This window comes from Nanorana parkeri, unplaced genomic scaffold (assembly GCF_000935625.1).
Source record: "Nanorana parkeri isolate BGI_ZX_2015 unplaced genomic scaffold, ASM93562v1 scaffold1039, whole genome shotgun sequence".
NCBI lineage: Eukaryota > Metazoa > Chordata > Amphibia > Anura > Dicroglossidae > Nanorana > Nanorana parkeri.
Genome location: NW_017307307.1, coordinates 462,173 through 481,372, shown reverse-complemented (window position 1 = coordinate 481,372; position 19,200 = coordinate 462,173). Strand labels below are relative to the sequence as shown.

Genomic DNA, 19,200 nt, shown 5'->3' with positions numbered 1-19,200 from the left:
AAGCAGTTTTACTTACCTGATCCTCCTTTCACTGCACTTGGCGCTTACTTCTCCGTCCTCCCCTCTGGCTGTGGAATGTCCCTCAGCGTCCTCACGTTGCAAGACTTTGGAGCCTGGGCCTTCGACTGTCGAAGCGGAGGGGAAGAGGCTGTGGGTGCCGGTCTTAGAGCCAGTAGGCGCTGGGATCAGGTAAGTAAAACTGTATAGATGCCGGATTGCTTGTATCTTAACAGCCATCATCGGCTGTTTATAATGATACCAAGAACACGGCTGCACAGCAGCCGTGTTCTTGGTATAACCACTTCTGTGGTCTGCCGTATATTTACGTATTGCGGTCCTGAAGTGGTTAAAGAATTTTGCTAGACAGAAACAAGCAGTTAACCTTTCCAGTGAGTGGGTAGCCCAACTGCAAGGGTAGGGTTTTTTTTGCATCCAGAGATAGGATTTAAACTTGAGTTCCTACGTGTGGCCATCATGAGAGTCAAAACTGCTTGCAAACTTTTTTTTTTAACATACAAGAGAGGGTGATATTAAAAAAAAACATCTGAAGCTTCAGCTTCATGGGCTTTAAATGCTCCAGAGAAAAGTCTACTCTCTTTGCTCTCTTTTAGGTTTATGTGCATATCAAAAATGAATGGACAGAAATACAAAAGCTTAGGCAGGTAAAGCAGTTCTGAAATATGTATTTCATCCGTCTATTTAGCTGTTTGCCTAGCCTAGTTTAAAATAAGGGCTATTATACTATTATTAACAATTTTGGTAAATTGTTACAGTAAGGATGACTCTGCTTGTTTTGAGGTAAATCAAGAAGTTATGAGGGAGAGTAAAAGGAAATAAAAAGGAAGGTAGGATTGCTAGACAATACAAATGTATATATCATTGCAAATACAAATAGTAGCATTACATCATAATACACATATTCTGAGCACTCAGCATACATATTTACCAGAGTAAGTGTATGAAAAATAAGATATGTGTATTTTTTACTCAATACTTTACTGTTTCTTTAGATGTCCTTCAGTTTTAGAGTTTTGTTTTTCTGTTTTATAGGGCCGGTCCTTTGCACTTAACCAGTTACAATGGGTGGGTGGAAAGAATTCTTGTTAAAGTTGTTCCATACCACCTTATTGCTCGTTTATATTATCTTTATGGGCTGTTATATGACTGGATGGTCTTTTAGCAACCATCCAGGTACATCAACAGTGCTCTTTAGAAAATCAAATGAAACTGTGAGGGCAGAAATAAGGCAGTTGCCTTTGTGAATTGATATTAAAGAAAATAGTCAGGACTGTTATCCTGATCTTGGCTTTACCACCTAGTAAGTCACTGACCTGGAACAAACATGCACACAGTAAAGTTTGAGAAGTCCTGGCTCCCAGGATCAGGATGATGGCCCTGAAACCTGCGCCTTTGAAGACACATTATTAGATACACCTTCTGTATTTCTACGCTCAGAAGATTCATTTAAAGGACAAATTCACTTTTGTGTTTTAAACATTTGCCCTCAATGCATTTACTGCAAGCACCACACAAACTTTTCACTAAAATACTGCAGGCCAGGCGCTGTGCCTCCTGTGTATGTTCATAGCAGCTTCATTCATCCCTATGGCTGGTCTGTAGTAATATGCATAGCTGGGGCGGCCATGAGTGTGGACTAGCCATAGCAGTAAATGAGGCTAAGGCGTACTCATGCAGTCTTATCTTTTAACAATATTATTGTTAAACCTTTTAATAATATATACAGTAAATGGAGAACCTTTGCCTGCTTTTATACTTCTGTAATAAAGTGTTTGTTTAAACATGCAAAGTGATGCTGGAAGAAGCAACATCAAACATCCTCATAAGTTAATGGGTTATGGATTACTGATGTTCTGCATGTCTTACCAACACAGAAAACTAAAATTGTTCAATTTGCCTTTCCTAGTCTAATCCTAGCATTAAATTGGGGAACAGCGGCAGTATGGTGACAAAAAACCACATTAAGAACTTCACCTTCGTCTGTATGGCTCTTTCCCTAACGGTATGTAGACAAATATACAATTTAGTTATCAAACTACCTCTTCAGAATAAATTGTGTTGCAAAAGCAAAGATTGTAAAATAGAAAATAGATAATGGTATATATTTCAAAATGCATTTGTTTCTATAGAATGATGAAAATGAAAAATTAATTAATAGTAGACAGATATAAAGATGACATCTGTCTTATATATGGTCATATCACTGCTTCGTTGTGCTCTGCATGTTCACACAGTTTCTGGGCTACCATATTGTTGGAGTTTTCAATATAAATTCCAAGCCTGGCGAAAATCTAATGCAATGTCTCAAGAAACAGAGGATGTCTCCTTGTAGATACAGTAACCAAGACAAATCCTACTGTATGTGTTTTTCTGTATAGATTGTACATTGGAAGGTAAAATCTTAAAGATCGGCAATCATAACCTCTTTACTTCCCATTCCAGAAAGTTACACATCAACAGATGTCTTTAATTCTTGTTGACCTCCATATACAAAAACATCCTTGCTTTTTTACAAATTTGTATGACTCTTCCATAACTTGTAATTCTTGCAAATATAAATAAGTGCTGCTGTGTATTTTCACACCTGTCATTTGGACGTGTTGTGTGAATACAATGATTTTAGCCTGCCTGTATTACACTCATCAGGGCTGCAGATTCAGTACGCTGCTGTGTATGTGAGCAGAGCAGGTCTGCTGAATCACTGTGGAAGAACTGCTGATAAGGTTTGCTGGAGTCAGCACCTACTGACCCTGACAACCCCTGTTTTGTTTTGTTACTCACTGTCACAGTGACATGGAAGTGGAATGAGAGTCAGGTGAGGCTGAATATAACTAGGAAAGGACACTAACTGTACATTGCTGGGAATTAGTCATGCTTGCCCAACAATGCCTTTTTTGCCTCTGTTTACTCATCTATAAACGCTTTGTGTTTTTCATAGCTTTCCCTACTGCATTTTAAAGGATACAGCATATGCATAGATGTTTCTTGTAGAACTCAATACTACACATTAGATATTGGGACAAATACAGTATGCCTTGGGTCATACATGTCAGTTTAAAAACTACTAACTTTTTTTGTACACATTTGAATGTTTTTCCACTCTCCACCCCCATCCCTCTGAACTGCTAAAGAAGAAGGTAAACCAGCGGTCATGTGACCGCAAATAATAAAGTAAAATATATATATTGTTGGCCACTTTGGTACCCTATTTTAGGGTACTTTTCTGTTATCCGGGAACCACTCACCAGAGAAAGAAACTTAGCTTAATGAATGGTGGCCATGGTTTCTCTGCCTGAGCGCTTGATGAATGGTGGCCATGGTTTTGATGTGTAAGCCACACGCAGCCTTAAATGTTTTGCCCTTGGTGTTGGACCCGTTCACTACTCTCACATAACTACAGTCTGTACAATCCGATGACCAAATATTGTTGTCATGGTGGGAGCAGATACACAAAAATGATGGTCTCTAGTAGAGATATACCGATACTAGTATCTGTGCCGATACCGAATATTTGGGCGAGTACTCGTACTCGCCCAAATGCTCCATGCTCCACGTGTGACGAGAGAGCATGGAGCCGACTTCCCAGCCAATCACGTGTAATGTAATGTAATCACGTGTAATGACGCGCTACCCGGCTTCCTGATTGGTCAGGAAGCTGGCCAATCAGAATGACGCAGCGCCCTGCTTTCTGATTGGCCGGGAAGGCGGCTTCATGCTTCCTCGTCATCTCACGATGAGGGAGCATGGAGCATCATTACACGGTGCCCGGCTTCCATGATTGGCCAGCAAGCCGGCTCCATGCTTCTCGTCACATAGTGACGAGAAGCATGGGGCGGCTTCCTTGTTAATCGGAAAGCCGGTTGGCGAGTCTTTACACTCTGCCTGGCTTCCCGGCTAATCAGGAAGCCAGGTGGCGAGTCATTACACGCCGCTTAGCTTCCTGAATGGGACTTCCGGTATTCTGTATTTGGTATTGGCGAGTACCGAAAATAATCTTGGTACTCGTACTCGGTACCAAAATACCGGTATTGGTGCATCCCTAGTCTCTAGTGTACTCAGAGCTATTGTAAAATATTGGCCTTCTGAAATACATAAGTTTAATTCTGAAATACATAAATAATTTCAGGTATGTAGAGCAGCAAAAAATTATTATTTTCATAATCGATTAGTTGGCCAATTATTTTTTCGATTAATCAGATAAAAAATAATAAATAAATACCATCCTTAATTTTAAAAATACACAAATGCAGTGTTACAAGCATACATTTTTCTTCAGAATAAAACTGCATGCACAATTCTTTGCAATCGCACTGCACCGCACAGCATTGCGGTATCATGCGTTCTAGTGCGGCCGATTACGCTGTGGGTGGGAGGTTTGGTTGGGTTGCCATTAAAAAGAATGGCAGTGCAACGCACCTCCTGCAGCAGAATTTGTCCCCCCCCATGCCCTCGCTGCCCCACCTCCAAGCCACCGTCAAGTACCTATCCAGTGGCTGATTACAATAGCCAGCCTGCTATTGGCTATTTTAAATTGCAGTAGCCAATAGCAGGCTGGCTATTGCACCCGCCCACTGCTTGCTGTGCCCGTCTCCCTGTGTGGAGGAGAGAGCTAGGGGATCCAACCAAGTAATCGATAATGAGAATAATTGACAACTATTCTCATAATCGATTAATCGATCAGTTGGTTGCAGCCCAACAGGTATAAAATAAGTAAATAAGTTATTAATTAAATACATTTAAATAATCAAGTTATGAAATAAATAAATAGGTTTCTTTCTCTTTTTCCTGGTGGCTCCCAGATAATGGAAGACTACCTTTAAATGTTTAATGCTGAAGTTAAGAAGCAATGTTATTGTGGGCAGGTTAGATACTAAAACTTTATAGATGCATTAAGAATGTGGCATTGCTGTCTGGTAGAAGGGGTGTGTACATCACACGCCTAGCTCCACAGAATTGCAAATGCTTTGGCAGGTAAAACATTTCCTATACAGTATAAGCATTTTAGCTGTGCATTTAGATGCTTGCCTGCCATTCAGCTTTAAGCAAAAAAACAAGATCTGTGGACATTATTTGTCTATTCTTCAGCTGCATAAGCTTTGATGATTTTGTTAACAAATGTTATTATTTCATTACATTTTATATAATGAAATAATAACATTTGGTAACCTAATCATCAAAGCTTCTACATTAAATGAATGCCTATGAGGCAGTTCTGACTGGAGTTTGTATTGCTGTAACAGTTTCTTCTCCTGTAAGTCTAGGCATTGTTTTTGTTTAATATAGTTTTTATTATTATTTCATATAAACACATTTATACATAACTTCATAAAAGAGATATAAAACTTAATTTAACCCCATAAATAGCATAAATTATACACATCTCTAATCAACAAGACAACTGCTCCATTACTTTCACCTATATTAATGTCCAAAATCATTCACTTTTCATTACCCATCCTCACAACTTCCGTCACTTTCACCTCTACTTTCTTCTCTCATTCAAACTACTAACCATGTCCTCATCTGGAGGGGGGAATCTTCACTATATAAATTTGTGTAAACCTCTTCAGTGTTAATTTCTTCAAACCATGTCCTAAGACCAACTCTCTCTCTCTCTCTCTCTCTCTCTCTCTCTCTCAAGCCTTCCTTTATATATATATTCCTCACTCTACTCTTTGTGTTCAATCATTATAAGTGTGATCAGTACTAAGATGTCTATAACAATAGACTTCCACTCAAATTGTGTTATTTTCCCTTTACTCCCTATCACGCCCTCCCCCTCCCACTAATACTTGTGTTCTCATTATTCCTTATTGTGAGTCCTTTATCTAAAAAAATCCATGAAGTCCATTTGCATTTAACAAACCATGTGTATAGCTACCCGCTCCCACCTTGCCCATTTTACGCTCCCATAATATATCCCCTGTCCTCCCTCCCTCTCCCCTCCCTCCAGCAAACTATCCTCTCTACGCTACCAATCATACAGATTAAATGCTGGTAAGTCTAGGCATTGTGATCCATGGCTAGATTTTTTATATGTACAACTATCTTTTAATTGCCAGTATGGGTTTTTTGAAGACACACAACCCCTTGCCTAGCTACACCTTGGATAATGTCTTTTGAATAAGTAAACCAGTTAAAGAAAAAATGCAAGTGCACAGTCTCGAGATCTGCAGGGGTTTGTTTATGTACACGCTTGTACTTGCAATCTGACCAACATAAGTTGTACCTACAATGGTACCCAAAGCCCTCTTTCACCGCTGCCATGCTACAAAAGAGAACTTCCACAATACGGAGACCTATATTAATTAGCAGATACTTACAACTTACATCAGTTTTTTTGCCGAGTGTCGAATTAGAAAATAAATAAATCACACAGCTTGGCATTCTCTCCTGAACATCAGCTGGATGGCAGAGATATTGTATTGCAAACCCAGCCTGCATAGCAGTCTTCATGGCTAAAGTAAGTGCAGTGCTTACATAGGTAAGGCATTCCATGAATATTGTGTGCATGTTTTGCTAAGCATAATGCAGATGTAATTACATTTGCAACAGGCATGTACAGAATTATTTTACTACCCTCTTTTTCTTGTAGCTGTAATGTTTTTAACGGTTTCTAAGACTATCAGGGTTATTCACAAAAGGGTGAAGAGTTTGGAGAAAGCAGTAGAAGTAAACTATCTAGGACAACATAGCTGAATTGGAGAATTGTTCCAAATCAGACATTTTAGCCTAGATTGTTCACTTCTCCTGCCTTCTCCAAACTCTTCACCCTTTAGTGAATAACCCTCTATATTTAACAGGTATAGGTTATGTGTACTATTGAATGTTGAATGTGAAAGTAGAAAAATCTGTACTTCTTTTAGTAAGCCATGTAAATGCTTTGCATCACCAAAGTTCTAACTGTCTCCTCAGCTGTGCTTTGTTATGTTCTGGACTCCAAATGTATCGGAGAAGATCCTTGTTGACATCATTGGAGTAGATTTTGCCTTTGCGGAGCTGTGTGTTGTCCCTTTGAGGTTATTTTCCTTCTTCCCTGTACCAGGCAAGTATTACACAAGCTTGGGGTCACCGTAAACTTCAGCTTTAATTCCAGTCTAACCATACATATGGTAATCGTTCAAGGCCACATTAAGGGAAAGGTGCTTGAAGTGGTAGCAATGGATATAGTACTTAAGTCAGTTTGGTGGCCATTTTTCAGAAGCTGGATGTATAGCTGAACTCAGCTTTATCCTGGCAACAAGCAACATAGAAAAAAATGTTAAACCCCCTTCCTTTCTCCTTTAAAACATCAAAAAGAATGTCTAACTTACACTGGTTCTTTATTTGGATAATCCTAGCTTTATTCCATGTGATGTCATCAGCAGCTGGAGCAGGTGGGAAGAGTTGGCAAGGAACCCTATGTGTCTTCCTGTGCCCTGCAAGACTATAAGTCCCAATAGCCCCTGAGATAAACACAGATGTGGACCAGCTCTTGGGAGCTGCTATAGTATCTGTGGGCAGTCCAGTGGGTAGTGAGCCCAGAAGACAGGGTCCATTGAACTCTTCTGTCACCGCTGCAGCAAAATGCAAGACAAAGCCTCCTGCTGGAGCAGTGCCTCACATTACTGGAAGCTGCAGAGTCTTTTTTGTGGACTGAGGCACAGTGGTCAATAGCAGATGGAGAAAGGGAAGCTTAGTTTATGCTAAAGCACTACTCTGCAAGACAGCTCTGCATTACAGTGCATTGCACAGTTCAGCAGAGTGGTGGTGGGGAAAAGGTATGACAGACAAAGCAGCAGAGAGGCAGGTTTTATTTTCAGCCATAACTCTATTGCATGGAGCTGTCAGTGTCCTGTGTTGATACAGGGCACTACACAATCGATCAGGGCATCAGAGTTGTGGTGTGTCAAAAAACCATCCAGCACTTGAATGACTCTGTCTAGCAGAGTGGTTGTGGTACACTTATGAAATCTTACAAGCAGTGATAAAAGACAAACTTTGTTCTCTATCTGCTTAAAGCTGTATTGCAGCATAGAAACGGTGCAGAGTTGTGGCATGCTGGCGGTGCTGGTCACGGGGACTGTGTAAACCGTGGCAGCACCAAATGTTTATCTGTGGCTACTGAAGCCACACTGCTTGTTGACGTTACCGTACATGTGTTCAAGTACAGGGGAACGTTATGCGACAGGTCTCACTGTTCATGCAAAGCAGGCTGGTGACTGATTGCGTTCATAGGAAATAGTTGAGGAAATAGGCCCTCTCAGTGAGAAAAGGCAACCTATTCTTGAATCTTGTGGCCCACAGGAGAATCTAAAGGTAAAAAGAAGAGATGGCCTATAACAAGGATACACTACTACAGTTAACACTGTTTTCTTGTGCCTGGAGTTTAGCTCTAAATTCTACTTCCTGATCTGGCTAGAACAGGCAGTTAGTGGGAAGATAAGAGATTTTGCTGCTACCAGTTTGAAAGGATCATGTACTATTTTGGGCTACTACAATGTTTACTTGTCAAGTTAGATACATTACACACATGCTCAGGGACTTTATCTTTATCCCTCTTTTTCTACTTACTATTTACTGACCTGGACCAAACCTATGCATATCAAGTATCCTGGGGTCTGCACATTTAAAAACAAGTTGTCAATGAGAAGTTCACACTTGCCGTTTCACTTTTTGTTATTATAGTCAATAGAAAAATTTGTAGAATAACTACTTTAGCGATCTCTCTAGATGGAGACAGTGGGGAAGCAGCAGAGACAGAGCAGTGCTTCCAGTATCCAGCAAAAGAAGAGGGAAGATTCCCTGTAGAGAGAGTAATGCATGGGAAGCTTTGCCCCTCTTCTGCAGGCCGGGCACTGGGCACACTCATATTGGAACTGTGATGACATACACACACATATGAGGCATACATATGTCCCTGGCTGGGATAGATCTGATGTGAAAGATGTCCTATTTCCCCTCTTTGTGGCAGTGACAGCAGCATTTTTAGGGCTGCCAAAACAATGGTGCTTGGCTGCCTGTACCTCTCTATCGGTGGTCCTGTATAACAGACCAAAAGGGAGCAAATGAAAATGTGTTTACATACAGTTTAAATTGAACCTCTCCCCTTCAAAATTTAAAGTAGAAGTATGGTCTCCCATAACAATAAAAAATATGCGCTGTAGAACTCAATTATTAATGCATCGTGCTTACAGTTTTCTCTTAGTCCTTTTGCAAAGTCCCACAAACACCTGTGGAGCCAGCCAGTGAAACCGACCTAATGCAGTTTCCCCTAATGGTTTGTCAATTCTACTGCACTACTCCTAAATTCAGAGCATAGCTGCCACTCTTGTGTAGGCTGCGCCTGCTTGCACTGCAGTGGGATGAATGTTGTAAGGGGTGTGGCTATCAGTATTGTCACTGATGATTCATAGGCCTGTAGCTTGTCAGTCAGCACCTGGCCACACCTAGTCCTGCCCACTGCTTTCTGGATTGACAGCACTCCCCTCCCACTGTGAGCTGCAGTGTCTGGGAGGGGGATTGTGTGACAGGAAGATTTGGCTATATTATATTGTATTATAAAAAAAGACTCTTTTGTTCCCCAAATACAGTACAGTAACTAGAAAGCTGTAATGCCTATATTTAAAGTGTATCGCTTGGATTTTTAATTTTTTTGCTTAGTCTTGCATAGAATGGGTAAGGATTCGGTCTCCCTATTGTAGAGATGCACTATTCTATTTGTACTGGTTACCATTGTTACAAAAAAAATAATTTTATAGATGTCCACAGAACAATCAGTAGCGGAAAATGTTCTAATGAAGATATAAATAATGGAGATAATGTAGTTCTAAAGTCAACTGTCTGAGGGGCAATTTCCTCACTTTAGATTTCCTATAACTCCCTGGTATGTCTCTGGCCCATGAAGTGAAGGGAAATTTCACCAATGGTATACAGAGCAAAAAAAAATAACGTGGCGGGAGTTTAAATCCTTCCCTACTCCAAAATTCTGAATGTTCAGTTTTCAGAATTAAAAAAAGAAAAATGTTTTGGCTATACATTTTATATAGATAAATACATTTATATAGAACTAACAAAGTTTAATCCATAATTGTATTCTGTTAACAATTTTTTTTTCTCCCTTTATAAAGTTACTGTGCGGGCCCACTTAACTGGCTGGCTGATGACACTGAAGAAGACTTTTGTCCTGGCACCTAGCTCTATTTTAAGAATTATCGTTCTAATCTCTAGTCTTATTATCTTGCCTTACATGGGGTAAGTTTCCTTTTTAACACAACAGAATGGAAAAGCTTGACCTTGTGTACTAGGTTTACCAACTCTTGGAGCTTTTGTGTAGCATTAAAAGACATGAAAACACATAACACCTAATTACGATATACATTCATACAGTTTGTATCATTACAGAATTCGTATATATTCAGTGACCTTTCACCAGTTATACAACATCCTATAAAGTTAATGGTTATCTGCTAAAGAATGAGGCTTGATGACTTATGCCATACATTTGGACTTGTAGGAAGTACAATAACCAACTTTTACAGCATCTGAAAATATTGCCTCCTTTATAATGTAATGCAGCATATGTGCTGTAAATTCACATACATACATTTTATGTGACTAATGGTGTATACATTTGGTTTGGTAAACGATAATGTAAATTACACTGCACATTCTGTAGTTTTATAGTGATGTTGTAGCCATCTGTTCACAAAGCAGTTACTGAAATATCCATGTCATCCGGCAATCCATTTTCAGGTAAACAAGGGGCCAGAATACAGCTTTTGTGCATGTATCGCAGAGAGGAATGAAATATGTTTATTTTTTTTTAATGTTGTCTTGACATACACTTTAAGGAAAAATGGACTTGGTGTTCCCCAGAGAAGAATAAACCATGCATTATCTTAGCTATGTAAACATTAAAGCATTTTTAATCTATATTAAGAAAAAACATAATAGGAAAAGTATGGGGTCATGGCAAATTTTGATAAATGCGTGAATGCATGCCATGTGGAAATAGTTACAGTATATTGATAAACTGTGATAGTTTCATACATAACATCTACTAATTTTGATTTTATTATTATTATTTTTTAAGAATTACATTTGCTTGAATACAAAAATTTACCCCTTTGAAAAATAGTCACCTGCCAGTAGATGAGTGTTAATTTATCTGTGAATTTCCATACTGTATTGAGTTTAAAATGAACTCTTTCAATGTAAACTTTGCGGTCACTGAACAATGACCATTGTTCAGGAAACACTGACACTTGTTTGGTAGAGAACACAGTGAATAGAACACTTGCTTATATAAACTGAAGTGTCTAGTTGAACATAAAACTTTGTGTAATGTGCACTTGTGTGTTGTGTGGCCTCTTTTACACCTCTTTTGAACCAGTCCTGGTCAGGATTCGGCAGGTCACTTCTTTGAAGACAGCCAAGTACACATCCTAGACAGGGAGGAGGACTAATTCAAAAGAGGTGTGAGAGAGGCCATTTATGTAAAAATGGAGCAGCCAAGCTTAAATAGAGGGGGGGGGGGGGGGCAGACATCTATTGTCTGCCACATACAATGCTGTTTTAACACCTCTCTCTGGGCAGGTTATTAACACCTCCTAGACTCCAATTATGCAAATACAATCAACACCTGGTTGTGACTAACAGATTATGTGGATTGGAACAACATTCACCATATTTATTCCCAGATAATTTTTTTACAAGTCATTCTGAATTGAGAAAGCTGGTTGGATGACCGGTGAAACATCAGGACCTACCAAAAGTTTTCCAAAGAAGGAAAACCAGGGACAGGGTCATGGGTGGCCAAGGCTCATTGATGCACGTGGGGAGTGTAGGCTGGTCCGTGTAGTCCAATCCAATATAATAGCTACTGTAGCTCATATTGCTGGAAAAGTTAATGCTGGTTCTGATAGAAAAGTGTCTGAACACACAGTGCATTGCAGTTTGTTGCGTATGGCCCTGGATAGCTGCAAACCGGTCAGATTGCCTATACTGACTCATGTCCACTGTCAAAAGTGCCTAAAATGGACACGTGAGCATCAGAACTGGACCATGTAGCAATGGAAGAAGGTGGTCTGGCCTGATTAATTTCTTTGACATTATGTGGATGGCTGGTTGTGTGTCTGTCACCTGGTTAAGTGATGGAACCAGGATACACAATGGGAAGAAGGCAAGCTGGTGGAGCCAGTATGATGCTTTGGGCAATATTTTGCTGGGGATCCTTGGGTCCTGCCATTCATGTGGATTCTACTTTTACACGTACCACCTACCTAAACATTGTTGCTAACCAAGTACTCCCCTTCATGATAATGGTATTCTCTGATGGCAGTGGCATCTTTCAGCAGGATAATGTGCCCTGGCACACTGCAAAAATGGTTCAAGAATGGCTTGAGGAACACAATGAATTGGAGGTGTACTCATTCTGATGTACACATAATAACCTATCAAAATAAATGGCAAGCACAAAGGCCCTAATTTGTTTCTACCTTCAAAACAGAGGTTGTAGTTGCATACAAATATAAGTTGGAAGCTGCACAGCTATGACTAGTACCCCTGTAAGGCACAGAGTTCTTCAATTATCTCCAAGCATATCAACAGTGTAACATTGTTTAGCTGATTGAGATCAAATATATATGAGTTACCCCAATACTCCCTTTGGTGTGTGCCATATAAACAGTCCAGACATAGCAGAACATTAACAGGAAAACTGGCAGCTGCTCGATTGATTGTGGTAAAGAACAACATGGAAATAAAAGTCTATATCGGGCCTAATAAACATGTTGTATTTTCACTCATCAAATGATGTGAAGAAAGCTAAGAAGCTTCACCTTGTCTTTGTCATTAGGATAATAATCATGTTATACAAAGGCTGAAGTCACTCTTTAATTAAAATAATATTTACATAAGCTGTAATAATATGAGGTATGCTGAAACCAAACATTTTGTATGTGTATTTTACTAGATAATGAGAGTTGCAAGTATCATATTTGGTATTCTCCACATACTGTAGGTGTTAATATTGTTGATTGTTTGATGTAAACCTGTTAGTTGCACACAGTCTAAGGACATTCTTTTGTTTTCATGTTATTTTTGTTTTTTTCTTGTACACAGGGTCCATGGAGCCACATTAGGTGTAGGATCCCTCCTTGCTGGCTTTGTAGGAGAATCCACAATGGTTGCTATTGCATCTATCTACGTATATCGAAAACAGGTAAAAGAAAACTTTAGTGTGGATCAGCTCAGGGAACGTTTCTTGGTTCTGCTGTTTGATTCTGTTAACTAGTAATAAAGTAAACCTGTCCTGCCCTAATTTGTTTCTAAGTTAACAAAGATTGCTGATGTGCAATCACCCTGGGGTGCCTTCAAGTACCCGCATTACTCACTCAGGGCCTGTTCACACGACGTCCGTTTTGTGTGCTGACCGGATCCGTACACTGCTGCACTCAAAATGCATCCCAATGTATCCCTATGTGTTTTATGGGCTACAGTTCTCAAGTGCGCAGTCCGTTACGACAGAAAAATACTGCATGTCACATTTTGTACGGTCAGGAAACGCAAACGCGTCAAAAACACATCAAAAACGCAGCTAACATACTAAAAAAATATATTTTTTTTACTGGAACGCGACCAAAATGCGGCAAAAACTTGGCAAAAACGCACTGCATCACTCTGCAGATCCACACCTGATATCATGTGAACAGGCCCTCAGTTGGTTCTTAGGCCTGGGAGCTCCGGGAAGAAAGATTTGATTTGTTGATTAACACAAATATTTGCAGGTACCAATTGCGTCAGCACTGTTGCTACCATATTTAGCATCTGGTCAGTTTTACTTTAAAGAGAATAATTTCTATTTTGGGATCATCTACTTTTCTTATTGAACTATATATATTCTATCACCCGGTACTGTAGTTCCCTCAGGAACAGTTCCCTACAAACTTTCTACTAGCAGTATTGGAGCCTTTGATTAAAAAAAAATGAAATTCTCAGCACAATCTATCTAAAACACAATTTTCTTTTCAATTTTTTTTTTTGAGTAGGGATTGGTATTAAGTATTTTTTTGCTATCTATCCCATTCTATAGACACTGCATCTGTCCATGCATTTGCTAAGGGCCCTTAACTAGGTCCAGTGCACCGAATCGCATATTCATGCATTTTGGTGCGTGATTATGCAAATATGGAGGAATCTGTTATATTTTTATTTTTGTAACTATATCATTGTGTATGGCCAGCATTAGAGGAGCACCACTTCCAGATCTGTGTTCATAGATTGTTGCTATGCTGTAGTTCATTGTCTGAAAATTCCCTTTCAGTCTCAAAGCTACCTTTTTCTCAAGGTGTATTTACTTATCTGATAAGCTACTCTGTAATTTAGGAAACACGAGCCTGCTCATCTGAGTCTGTATAGATGGTAAATGGTATCACTGGTGTCAAATGATCTAATGGCTAAAGTGGTAAAGGGATAGTTAAAGGGAATGTATAGTGGTTTTATGCACTTTTTTGTCAGGTAAGTATGACATTTTGCATATTATTATTCTTATGTAGTCTTCTATCCAGTCAATTTTAGTTTTCTATCCAAAGCTCTAGCCTGTTTTTCATATAATCTGATATTTCATATTTAGAGCTCTTAAAACTACAAATGCTTTCCAATTGCACGTGTTGTTCCAACTCTTTTTCTACAGAGATTAGAAACACCCTGACAAGCTCTTTGTTCCCTCCAAGCACTTTTTACCTTTGGTGGTTCTGGCAGTGTTCTGCCTTAACAGAACGACACACTGGTAGAGGATACACCTGTCTTTAAGGGCCAAGCCAATAAGCAGTTGGGAGTCCTCTCTAGAACACACTAGCGGTCCAAGCTCTTTACCCCATCCAGTCTGTGACTTTAATTTCGCCAAACCATGACTGATTGGCCAGAATCGATTAAAAGAGAACTTACCACTTGATCCCTTGTTTGTATAATGCATGGAGTACGGCACTCCTGGGTTTATAACCTCCAACCTTCCTATGTCACCACACAGATTAGTAGATCTCCATCATGCGCTCTGGATCAAAGTGTCATTGCCCCCGTTCCTGTGGCAGAAAAGTTTTAAGGATTTTACTCCAACATGTTCACAGTTCCCATACCCAAAAAGGGCAACCACCTCATCTTGGATCTCATAGCTCTGAATGTCTTCATTTAAGGTCAGAAAATCCACCAGGTCTTTCCTTGCCTCCCTTTACCAGAGAAACGTTGTCTTTTATGGACATTAAGGCTGCATATCTACATGTCCCCATATTTCCAGTACATCAGCTTTCCTTACACTTTGCTGTGGGGCCCGTATGCTCCCAGTTTGTAATCCTGCCCTTCTGCCTTTTCTCTGCACCTCAGGTGTACACCAAGACGCTGGCCCCAGTGTTAGCTCTACTACACTCTTGTGGCATTAGTATTGTTGAATACTTAGACAACCTCTTGTTGAGGGATCAGTCAGTGTGGGCTCTTATAGACAATGTGGCTTTGACTGTCCAGATGTTGAAGTGTTTCAGATAGATCCTGAACCTTCAGCAATGGTTGCTGGAACAGACTTATCATTTGGAATACCTGAGGCTTGCCCTGGACATGGGTCAGCACAGAGTGTTTCTTCCTCAGGAGAAACTTTGAACTGTCCAATCTTAGATTTGAGATTTCCACCCCAGGAGTAATCTGACGTTTGAATGAGAGTTATGGGCCTGATGGTAGCCTCTTATGAGTCGATCCCATTTGCCCACTTTTACTCTAGACCTCTACAACACAACATTCTGTCATCTTGGCACAAATCAACCAAGTCCCTGAACACACCAGTTTGTTTGGCACAAAGAACCAGGTTGTCCCTGGCCTAGTAGCTCAGAAATCTGGGTCTGGAGTCAGGGATGTCTTTCCTTCCAGTCATCTGGATGGATGTCAGCCTGTTGTTCTAGGAAAGAGACCTGGGCACTCTGTCAGTGCAGGAGACTTAGTTGATGGAGGAGTCTCATCTCCCAATTACCATGTTGGAACTTTAATTGGTTTAGTTGTCTCTGCAGCATTGGACCATCCTGCTGGAATGTCATCTGATCCAGATCAATGTAGACAACACCACAGCATTTACTTACATTAATCATCAGGGAGGAACCAGAAGTCTCACCTTAGCAAGAGAGGTAGATTGGATCCTGTTATGGGTAGAACTTCACATTCCCAACTTGTGCACCATGTACATCCCCGGGAAAGACAATTGGCATGCAAACTACCTCAGCCGACAGCGTCTGGGCCAAGGGAGTAGTCACTACACCTGTAGGTGTTCCAGGACATGTGTCTCAGGTGGGCGATGACATATGTGAACCTTCCGGTCCTCCAGGTTCAACAACAAATTGGACATGTTTGTCTGCAGGTACAAGGAATATAATCTATAAGAAGAAGTGGATGTTCTGGTGTCTTAGGCCTGGTTCACACCTGGACGTTTTACAGCGCGTCCCTACGCGCTGTAAGACGCTTAACATGTGAACACCAATGATTGCCTATGAGCATGGTTCCCACCTGGGCATTTTACAGCGCGTAGGAACTTGCTGCAAAACGCCCTACGCCCAAAGAAGTACAGGAGCTTCTTTGGGGTTTATTTGCCGCGCGTATCCATTAGGATACAGACGGATAGCCCTCGGAAACGCGTGTTTGTCGCGCATTTCTTTTACCGCAAATCGCGGTAAAAACGTGCACATTCCGTACGCCTAGGTGTAAACCCAGCCTTAGTGAGATCAACACATTTTGATCTACAACCCCAATTCCAAAAAAGTTGGGAAGCTGTGTAAAATCCACATAAAAACAGAATGCAATGATCTGCAGATTTCATAAACGCATGTTATTCACAATAGAAAACATATCATATGTTTAAAATGAGAAAATGTACCATTTAAAAAAAAAAGAAGCTAATTTTGAAATTGATGGCAGCAACACTTCTCCAAAAAGTTGGGGCAGGGCAATATTAGGTCATATTATATAATGCACAAACTAATTTTAGATTTAGCTTGGAGATACATTTTAAGTATATTCACACAATCCAGTCAGTCTGTGTGGAACTGATGTAGTGCTTATATCAGTTTTAACTGATTCCCTTGGTCAATCTCTATACCTTGCCAGGATCTGTGCCTGGCTGGCTTGTTTTATCCTTTAAAGCTGTTTAAACTATACCATGCAATGTTAAAGTATAAGATAAAAGATGTTCAGACAGCTGCAATCTTCTACATCTTACAGTCATTTGAACCACTAAATAAGAACTTTATATTGTTTGCACTAACCAATTGATATTGTATGACATTGGACCATTTACATTTGTTTTCCTTAATGCATATCTTAACCTAAACCAAAATTTCATATAGTGCCGCTTACCAGTCTCTAGATAAGGTTTACTTTAGTTTCCTTTTTTTAGGCTAAGAACATTTTCCACAAGCACAGCAATGTTTGAAGTAGGGATGCACCGATATATCGGCCGAAAATGGCACTTTTGACTAAATGCCGAAAGTGCCGCTTTTCTGCCGATACATCGGCGCATCCCTGTTTCCTTTCCTCCCCGCTGGGCGCTGCTGTGTCCCGGCGGGGAGGAGAGAAACTGTGACAGCCGGTGGAGCGCTGCGGGAGGAGAGCTCTGTGAGCGGCCAGCGTCTCTCCTCCCACACCGCTCAGCCTCCTGTCACAGTCCGGCAAAGCGATGTGTGGGCGGAGACGGGCCGCGCTGTCACAGGAGGCTGAGCTCTCCTCCAGCACCGCTCGCTCAGCCTCCTGTGACAGCGTGTCAGGATGGAGAGCGGGTACAAGCAGTCAGTGATCGCTGAGTGTTTGTAAATAATTGAGGACACGGTATGGTTACTATATTCTGAATTGTGAATGAATGGGAAGTGATCTACATCACCTCCTGTTCATTCCTGATTGTGGTTATAGTAAACATACTCTGTGCTCATGTAATGAATGAACAGAAACACTCATAGAGGATTCCTGTTCATTTATAACAGGGTCTGCATAAAAAGAGTGAGGACTCTGTGTCCTCAATCTCTTTTTCTATTTAAAAAGGAAGTGTCAGGGGTCTGTCTAGACCCCACATATTTCACCGTAGCCCCTAAAAGTAAAGTAGAAAATAAAATATTTTATAAAAAATGAATAAATTAAATATAAAAAATTAAAAAGTTCATAAAAAATAAAAAAAAATTAAAAATTAAAATAAAAAACATTTTCGGTTTCGGCCTGACATTTTTTTTATTTTGTTTTTGAAATTGTTATTGTGGTGCAACTGTAGTTTGAAGTCTAGCTCGGATGACAGCCATGGCTGCTTCCATAGATATAATGGAGAAGTGAGTGTAGCCACGAATGGACAGGATTACTGGATTACCAGGTAAAATAAAGGGAGAGAAGCCTGAAAAGGGAAAGTAATGGAATCACATCTAAGGACTGATATGCTGCAACATATAAAACTTTTGTTTTTGGGTTTAGATACACTTCACCAGTTCTTACTTTTACAGTACAGTGCATACATTCGTTCCAATCCTGTATTCGAAGATGACAATGAACAAGTAAATAGCTTTCCTGCATGACTTTGTTTAATTCTTTAAAGTGGTAAGATGGCTTTTCCAGTCAAATAAATGACCACAGTGTAATGCTTTCTATTTGTTTTCCTAGAAAAAGAAGAGCAGTACAGAGACTGCCGTGGAAGGAGAAGATTCAGCAATGACTGATATGCCACAATGTGAGGAGTTAACAGACATTGTTGAGATGAGGGAGGAAAGAGATTGAACAGGATATTGGGACGTTTTGTGCAACAGAAGACAAAGCCCTTCCCTGTTAATGGTCTTTAGTCAATTTATATTTTATTTGTATGAAAACCTGGATTCAGAAGGCTCCAGCTTTAGCATACTAAGTATGCTTACTAGAGAGAGAGCCTGACAGAGGCTCCATGCTTTACAGATACCACACCTTTATCTTCACAATCCATGGATATTTTTTATTAACTTACATATGGAAAGACTTTGGATGCTTAGTACATGGAACTGTTGGATTATTTCCATCTGTCAACCAAAGCATCATCGTCTGTCTCTGCTGTTAACAATGTTAACAAAACTGCCGTCCTTCCCACGTCTTATCTCTCTTTACATTGAAAATCAGAAATGAGTTTTTGTGTTCACTCATGATATGGTTACATATTATGAAGCAGTC

At 40.1% G+C, this 19,200-nt stretch overlaps 1 protein-coding gene across 1 annotated transcript in view; it reads left to right on the top strand.

Annotated features, from left to right (window-relative positions):
* ANKH (ANKH inorganic pyrophosphate transport regulator) overlaps positions 1–19,200 on the top strand; it is a 95,888-nt gene extending 76,688 nt beyond the window's left edge. Inside the window, exons 8-12 of the mRNA XM_018567380.1 lie at positions 1,925–2,020; positions 6,934–7,063; positions 10,128–10,251; positions 13,123–13,222; positions 18,667–19,200. Coding sequence (XP_018422882.1) covers positions 1,925–2,020; positions 6,934–7,063; positions 10,128–10,251; positions 13,123–13,222; positions 18,667–18,780 — 564 coding nt within the window. The 3' untranslated portion in view covers positions 18,781–19,200. The remainder of the gene's footprint in view (positions 1–1,924; positions 2,021–6,933; positions 7,064–10,127; positions 10,252–13,122; positions 13,223–18,666) is intronic.